Raw genomic sequence first — 8,853 nt, 5'->3', positions numbered from 1 at the left:
TGCTAGAACATGCCTGCCAGGCGCTGCCAAATGGAAGGGAAAAAGAAACCCTCCAAGTTTCCCCCCCGCCCAACTCCGTCCTGGAACAGAAGGGGCATGGCCAGGCTGTGCTCTGCCTAGTGGTGGGGAGCTGCCAGGCTGAGGAGTGGGTGGGTGGGGAAAAAGGTAGTGGCACTGAATTCATAAAAGCTTGAACAAGAACAGGCCTTTCTCTGAAGAACTATAAACACAGCATGGGCTGTGTGTTTACTTCTTCGTGCTGCCCCCACAGTCTCTGGAATTTGCAGTCCACAATCACAGCAGCAGGGTCTCATCACTTCCTCTTCCTGCTTCCAGGTGCCTCTGGGATTTGCTGTCCACAGTCACAGCCAGCAGTAAGCAAGCAGGGCAGGGGAGTTCTGTACTTGGGGGAAGTTTAACCCCCCCTCCCTGGCCCCAGACCTTAGAAGGGGTTTGCCTGGGGTGGTCTAGTGAGCCACCTCTCACTGCTCAGACTAGGGAGCAGAGGGGCAGGGCCAGCCCTGCTCTCTAGAGTAGGCAGTACAGACCATCCCAGGGCTACAAAGCATGCTGGGATGCTGGGGAACTGATTTAACTTGAACTGGGAATTGGGCTGGGACAGAAGTTTCATAAGCCGGTTTGACCCAAATCAGTTAAGTCTGATGCTACATCCAACCAGGTTTATCTTAAACTAGTTTCAGTCATTTTCGAACTGGTTTATGTGCACTGAACTTTTGTTCTGTTACAGGTTTAAACTAGTTTCTGATCATCTAAACTGGTTTACGTGTAACTTCTGTCCCTAACCTCTGTGCCCCTACATGGACTAAGCAACTCCCTATCACATCCCCAGCCTGGACAGCATGGTACTGCCTGCTGTTTAAGCCATTTTGAAGTGCTCTGTGGAAAGAAGTGTCACAGTGAAGATCTGCACATCTACCCATGACCTAAAGTCCTTCAGACTTGAAGTGCTCCAAATTCTGTTTCAGTTTAGAAAATTTCAAATGTACATCTGCCCATGGCCTGGGAGGAACACAAATATACAAAAGAAGCAGAGGCATGTAATTAATTCTGAAGCATGAGACAGACATTTAAGACACTTTATTCAAAGTTGTAGTGCATTTTGTGTGAATTAAAATTCTTAATTTGTCTTTTGGACAAATGTGATTCAAAGTATGAGACATATATGGCCACATTCAAAGTCATGTCAATTTCAAAATGCTTTATTAGAATTGTTACAATACGTTTGAAAGGCCATTGCTTAATATGCATGTAATTTATAGCCAGTGGTATTTTCTTAATAATATCATCTGTAAGGCACATGGTGAAAAGAATATTTTAGGAACCTTTTGTTTTCCTGATCATTGCTTCCATCACATCCCACTGCTCACTGGTAATCTAATATAAGAAAAGAAAATTATTTGAGATGCCATACACATTGTAAAGTATTTTTTTGTATATGAATATTAAGCATGTCACTTTCTCCCTTCCTCAGATCATTGAATTCTCCTGCCATAGAAACATATTCTCCACCATCCATTCTAATAACCTTAGGGGAAAAAAATGAGCAATTCATTTAAGATAGCTAACAGTAGTTTGCAAACAACTAAAATTATCACATTCCATAAGACTGACCTTAGCTTATATAAGTTCAAATAGAAAAATACATACATGTGTGGCAGAGCACAAGTTGTGCCAGCCATTTTAAGAGGTTTAAGAAGGCTGTGGAGCAGCCGGCAGGTGTGGTCTGGCCCAATTAGGCAATCACATGACCAGGGGCCATCTGACTGGATGAGGGCTGGGCAGCCAAGGTATAAGCCGAGGCCCTAGGAGCTGTGCTGGCAGTTTCTAGAAAGTCAGTGGAGCAACACTGAACAGCCTGAGGAAAGCAGTTCCTGGAACATCTGGAGGTTGGGGTAGGAACTTCGGGGATGGAGGAGGTTCCCAGTGGTCCTGGGTAAGACCTGAAACTACACCCTGCTCGGATTGGATGGTGTGGTGGAGCTGCCCATGGCGGGGCAGTCTCCAGGAAATGCCATGCCTGTGCCACCCCAGTGAAAGGCAAGTATGGGGTGCCGTATAGCCTCAGTTCCCACTGCCTTGTGGGTACCCTGTGGAGGGGAAAGGCTAAGGGAACACACCCCAACAGAAAGGCACAGGGCCCAGGTCCAGTGAGTACGGCTGAGGCTGGGTCCAGGCTCATAGAGTAGAGCCTGAGGCAGGGGCCAAGGCCCACTGAGTGGGGCCTGAGGCCCAAGAGCTGTAAGGCCCAGGGGCCCAAAGAGGGGCTAGAGGCTGAGTTCAGCCCAGTGTGGGGCAAAAAGCCGGAGTCTGTGTACAGTAGGGCCTGCAGGCAGCCTGAAGGACTGTGCATAGGCCAGCAGGAGTGTGTGAGCTATGTAGTCTGAAGGACTGTGTAGAGTAGGGCCTGGGTGGGATCTGAAGGACTACACAGAACAGAGCAGAATGAGTGAGGCCCAGTGAGGGGAGAAATGGGTGAGACCCAGGAATGGGCGGAGTGACTGAAGCCTGGCAAAGGGCGGAGTGTTAGAGGCCTAACAAGGGCCAGAGTTCAGCCTAGCAAGGGGCTGGAGTTGCCAGCAGCTTAGATACCATCTGTGAGGCATGGGACACCACGTAGACATGGCTTAGAGCTGTGTATTTGGTCACTACACTACAGCCACAATTACGGCAGCCTCCCGTATTTAACAACCATTATTGTAACATCAAAGGTATGGCAGGAGAGGCTGGGCAGACTGCCCTAGGCAAGGGGTGGGCCAATGATGTGAGTGGCCCGAAGGTGGAGCTCGTAGCCGACCCTCCCTGCCATAACATGAATAAATGCAACAATTATTTAAGATGTTCTAAAGCCAGCAGCTACCAAGAAATACACCCAACCAAATCTATTAATATATGAATCTAAAGGTTTCCAGATTAACAATGTCTTTTCTTTAAATTCTCAAATACCTGGCAGGAACCAAACATGCATTAACAATTGTCAACACTATTGCCACCAATTGTATACTAAAGCATGAACTAGAGCAACTAAAACTTACTGCTCCAGAAATCCAACTTGCATATTCACTACAGAGGTAGGTGGCAAGATTTGCAATTTCCTCTACAGTCCCCAGACGGCCACAAGGGGTCCTCTCAATAAGTTTTTTCTCAAACATGCCAGTTGGATCAAGACGGCTAAAAGCACCCTGCAAAATTAAGATACATATTCAGCAAAACATTATACTAAAAACATCTAAACTAAAGTTTGATTCCTGCTCTCAAACTTAATACCCTAACTAACCAACACCAAGGATGTTATGACAGAAGCAAAGCTGTCAGTGGGAGAGGGCCAAGGGGAATAGGAGACACGGGTTAAATTCAGTTGCACTGGTACAAATCCAGTGAACCAATTGCACAAGCAGCTTTTCTAGACATTTGTTGAGCAGTAAAGGGATGCTTTACGAAGTGTGGTAAGGCAGATCAAACAACTCCATTTGGAAGCATCACAGTAAATGTTGGTATCCCTGCTCTATGTGCTACACCATGAAACAGATAAAGGTAGCTGCCCGAGTGTGGCACTGGGCGCTAAGCCAAGAAGCATACCCAAGACAGTTTAGCAGGGTGTGCCCATCGCTGCTCCAACTTGGCTACATTGCATCCATTTTAGAATATGATGGACTGGACATGCCAGGGAACTGGATAGCATGGGCTTTTGACAGTGTAAATATGCCTTTACTCAGTCTCTTTCCAGAAATCTGGGAGACTTATACCTGGATAAAATGGGTGAGCTTCAGAGTTGCTACAAAGATATGAAGGAAACTTAAAGAGACTAAAATCATACACAGCATAGAATAAGCAAACTAAAAAGCACGAAAAGGAGCAATTAATAGAACCAATAGTTTTGTGCTTTATTGCTCATGGTGATAACGTTTAGTACACTGAGGACTAAAGAAAAAAACATAAATGGATTTTTCTAGAAAAATCTTTACTCGACAAAATCAGAAAAATAAAATATGTGAGGTTAGCTATGTTATATGCAATTAAAATGTAATTAAATACAGGACAATTTTCATTATAATATTGCTTCTACTGAAGAAATGTAGCTGCCTTATTATCAGAATTTTTAAAATGCTGGTTTGAATATCTAACAGTATTGCACTGATATAGTGCTTTATTTCTCCTAAGATCTATTAAAATGGTATTTCCTGAATTTTGAGGTCTCCTCTGAGGAAAATGCTGAAAAGAGCATGACTTGGCCTCCTTCCTGCCTGTCTTCAGCAGCTCAGCTATCATTTAAAAAGTCTCAAGCTAATATGGATGCATAAAATACTGAGAACATGGGACAAGTTTAATTGATGCTGTGATGCCTGCTTTATTTTGTGAAGCACCTGAAACAACAGATAGAAGTGTGAATTGTTTCATTCATTTCAATGGATTAACTTGGATACGATTACGGAAGTTAACAATATTGAAATGTAAAGTACTGTATCATTCTAAACTTATTAAGAAAATGTGTACAATCTACTCCACTATCAGAGGGTGAGCTTAGTGATTTTATCACCTATTCCTCCACCCATTCAAAACAGAAGACAAAGACAAATTTCCCAGCAGGTATCTAAACCTACTTGGAAAAAAGCCAAAGGCAAGAATCCCATCACAGCCAATGTGTAGACATTTTCCTTAGAGATAAAATTAATGTTACAATAGAGTAATAGCAACTTGAACTAAAAATTGCTTAGAAACTGTCTTGTTCTGGCTCTGTGTGCCTCTTCTGTTCCCTTCTACCACATCACTGTTCCCCATCCTCTTCCCATAGTGTGTGTGTGTGTGTGGGGGGGGGGGGGGGGGGGGGGGGGAGGGGATAAAATGAGAGAGTGTGTGTGTGTGAGGAGAAATGTGAGAAGAGAAGACTGTGACCTTTTCTCCCTACTTTCCACATTCTCTGCTTCATGAGGGGTTCTATATGCTCAAATCTCCCCATTTCTTCCTTCCAGATTTCTCATTTTCACCAAAATCACAAAGGTTCTATCCACTGGTCTGTAGACTATTTCTTGAAATTTTGGAATTGATCAGATGAATTGTCCAAAAATTACTGTTTTCAGATAAACAGAGGAATGCCGTTGAGCTGATTTTAAGTCTCCCTGTGCCTGGCATTTTCATATAAATGTTGTTGCTGAAAATAAGATTCATTTAAACATAATATTTCATATGGACTTAATTAAAGTTCTAAAACATGAGCAGGCATTTGATAACACACACTGGTCGAGACTATAAGGATTTTCAGCTAAAGTACAGGGCTATTTATTGTATGACACTGCCCCTGCTGAAGCTATATAACTACTTTATCATCAAATCAGGTGCACACACAAGTCTGTCCTGCAACATTTTACAGATAAGCTTCTTTTACAGATGGGACATATGAAGCACTAAATTGAGTTAGTGAAGAAATGACATTTGATCATAAGGATACTGCAAATGCTCTAGAAAGGGTTACACCAGCATCTTAAAGGCAGGTTTGTATGACAGTATACATAAGATCATGTTCTCCCTAGTTAATGACCGAAATGTACCTTTGTTTTTATTGGACCTGGTTGAATCACATTGAATCTCATGCCATATCTACCCCATTCAGCTGCAAGAGACCTAAAAATTCATTAATAGAATGCATAAACATTATAAAACAACATATTTCTACCATTACTCAACAAAAGGTTAATCAAAACTAGGGAGCATATAAAAGTCAAAAGTGTAAATGTTTTTAAATTTGAGTACTGAACTAGGTACTCTCACAGAAATCTATAAATATGTATACATTTTCTTATTGTTACTGGCAATAACAATTCACAGAGATGTCATGTTCTATGAACTTGTCAAACCAAGAACAAAAGAATAACAATTTCATGTGTATACTGCAGATAGAGCACTGATAATAAAGGGTAAGATTTTCATAAGTGCCTAGCTGATTTTGGTATCTAAGTTCCATTGACAATCAATAGATATTTAGGTGTCTATCTTCCTTAGGCAAAAGTACACATTTGAACATGAACCTGAATCAAGCATATTAGAAGAAAGCAAAATACACTTGGTCGTGTTGGTCTGAGAGAAAAAGAAATGCGAAACTCTAGAACTCTTGGTTCAGAGATAATTACCTTTTATATATCAGACCAACACAGCTATCAAATACATCCCTGAAACATGGTAGATGCCTAATTTTAGCCAATTTTGAATTTTAAACTTCACTGCTGAACAAGATTTCTACACCTCCCTGCTTGCCATCTGACACCACCAGGGAAGGAATCCTGCCTGATCTGCACACTGAAGAACAATTCACAAAGACACTTTCATGGACCCAGAGGGACAGACTTCCATCTTCAGCTTCCTCTGTGCAAAAATGAAGTTTATTTCCTACCTATGGAGACTTTTTACCATCTTTAACTTTCTCTGAGCCTGACAGATAGCAGAAAAAGATATTTTTTTTGCAATTTCTTAGTTGGTCTAATAAAAGGTATTATCTCTGAACCAAGAGTTCTAGAGTTTTGCATTTCTTTTCGTCTCAGACTAACACGGCTATCAAATACAGACAGTCCAGCAAATTCTTGGAATATGTTGGCGATAACTTTTTGGTACGCATGATGGAGAGACCAAGTAGAGGAAAAGCTCTTCTCAATGTTCTGCTTGCAAACAGGGAGGAATTAGTTGAGAATGTGAAGGCAGGAAGGTAACTTGGGTGACAATGACCACGAAATGGTAAGAGTTCAAGATCCTAAGGGAAGGAAAAACAAGGAAAGCAGCAGAATAAAGGCACTACACTTCAAAAAAGAAGACTAACAAACAGAGGGAACTGGTGGGCAGAATGCTCTGGGAGGCAAGTCAGAGGGGAGAGAGAGCCCAGGGCAGCTGGCTGTAGTTTAAGGAGTCTGTATTAAAGGTGCAGGAACAAGCTACCCCAATGAGATGGAAGACTGAGAAGCGCAACAAGAGACAAGCCTAGATAGAGAGCAATTTCTTCAATGAGTTGAAACTCAAAAAGTAATCATATATAAAGGTGGAAACTTGGTCATATTACTAAGGAAGAATGTGAGTATCATATGGGAATGCAGGGAAAAAAATTAGGAAAGCTAATTAGGTGCAATGTAAGATAAAACTGGCAAGAGGCATAAAAGGTAATTAAAAAGGGATTCCACAGGTATGTCAAAAGTAAGAGGAAGATCAAAGAAACTATGTGTCCCTTACAGAATGTTGAAGGCAATCTAGTTATGGATGATGCAGAGAAGGCCTAAGTATTTAATGCCTTTTTTACTTGAGTCTTCATGAATAAGGTCAGATAATAAGCACAGTTGGCAGTAAAAATAGGGAAGGAGAAAAAGAGCAGTGAGTAGAGTAGTGGAAGAACAGGTTAGGGATTACTTAGAGAGGCTAGATCAGGGGCGGGCAATTATTTCGGGCAGAGGGCTGCTTACTGAGTTTTGGCAAGCCATCGAGGGCCGCATGACTGGCAGCTGGGGCAGACAAATATTAATTTTCTAAATTTCTTAGGGGCCCCGCGGGCCAGATAGAATGGCCTGGTGGGCTGCACCTGGCCTGCGGGATGCATTTTGCCCACCCCTGGGCTAGATGCTTTCAAAATGGCAAGGCTGTATGGCATGCGTGCCAAACATGGCACATGAGACCATTTTCCTCAACATGCATTGGGGCCAGAGAGGCAGCAGCTGTTTGCAGCCTCGCGGCTGCAGCTGGCCCCAGCTCTGGATAGCCTGCGGGGCCATTCTATCTGGCCCATGGGGCCCCTAAAAAATTTAGAAAATTAATATTTATCTGTCTTTGGTTCCTGTAAAAAATGACAGGAACCAGGGGCAGTAGGACCCAGGGGAAGCCTGGCAAGTTCCTGCAAGAGCAGGGCCCACCTGGCCCCACCAGAAGTCCTAGCAGGGACCATGTGGCTGCACTGCACCAGAAACTCAGGTAAGAGGGGAGGGGGAGCCAGGAGAGGACCCCAGGAAGGGATGGAGCCCTGGGAAAAGTGGCCCCTCCCCCGCCCCGTGGCCAGTGCTCCCTGCTACAGCCACTTCCAGCCCGCGCAGGGCTGTCCTGAGTAGGCACAGGCAGCCGCCCATGCGGGCTACGAGCGATTGCAGTGCAGGGCGCCGGCCACGGGGCGGGGAAGGGGCCGCTTTTCCCGCTCTCAGCACCAGCATGTAACGTACCTCTCGCCGCCAGCCTGGGCCCCGTGCCAGCTCTGGGCTCACCCACTGGGGCTGCACGTGGCGGCAGCAGCTGAAGCCCCCCTGCTTGCCATGCTGGGCAGTGTCTGCTGCTGCTGTTGCCCACCTGGAGCTTGTGTGCTGGGCAGCCCGGAGGTGGCAGTGGCAAACACTGCCCGGCGTGGCAAGCGGCGAGCCCGGAGCCGGCATGGGGCCCAGGCTGGTAGTGGGGGCGGTTTACAAGCTGGTGCCGAGCGTGGGAAAAGCGGCCCCTCCCTCACCCCGTGGCCACTGCTCCATGCTGCAGCCACTCGCAACCCACATGGGGCTGCCTGTGCCTGCTCAGGACAGCCCCACGAGGGCTGCAAGTGGCTGCAGCAGGCAGTGCCAGCCACAGGGCGGGGGAAGGGCTGCTTTTCCCTGCACTCCGTACCAACTCATTCCCTGATGCGGAGCCAGAAATTGGGGCTGCACCCGGCCTGTACCACGGGGCTGGGGAGGCACTGGGAGTGAGCGGGTGCACGGGACCCACACCAGTGTCCCGGGGCCAGCACCAGCAGAGCCCAGAGCAGGGCAGCAGGACTACAGGGTCCCGGCCAGCAGGGGCTCTATGGAGCCGGGCCAGCTCCCCCCTTTCCCTGCTGCTGCAGCCTGCAAC

General features: G+C 45.5%; 1 protein-coding gene across 1 annotated transcript in view; it reads right to left on the bottom strand.

Moving 5' to 3' along the window:
- Window positions 1–1,083: 1,083 nt before the first annotated feature.
- Window positions 1,084–8,853, bottom strand: part of DECR1 (2,4-dienoyl-CoA reductase 1) — a 35,342-nt gene continuing 27,572 nt past the window's right edge. The window contains exons 7-10 of the mRNA XM_025200244.1: window positions 5,565–5,637; window positions 3,054–3,200; window positions 1,484–1,546; window positions 1,084–1,395 (exon numbers count right to left, since the gene is read on the bottom strand). Of these exons, the coding sequence (XP_025056029.1) occupies window positions 1,336–1,395; window positions 1,484–1,546; window positions 3,054–3,200; window positions 5,565–5,637 (343 nt within the window). The 3' untranslated portion in view covers window positions 1,084–1,335. The remainder of the gene's footprint in view (window positions 1,396–1,483; window positions 1,547–3,053; window positions 3,201–5,564; window positions 5,638–8,853) is intronic.

The sequence above is a fragment of the Alligator sinensis genome, unplaced genomic scaffold (genome assembly GCF_000455745.1).
Source record: "Alligator sinensis unplaced genomic scaffold, ASM45574v1 scaffold717_1, whole genome shotgun sequence".
Lineage (NCBI taxonomy): Eukaryota > Metazoa > Chordata > Crocodylia > Alligatoridae > Alligator > Alligator sinensis.
Note: the sequence above shows the minus strand (reverse complement) of the source record. Positions and strands in the feature narration are given on the sequence as shown.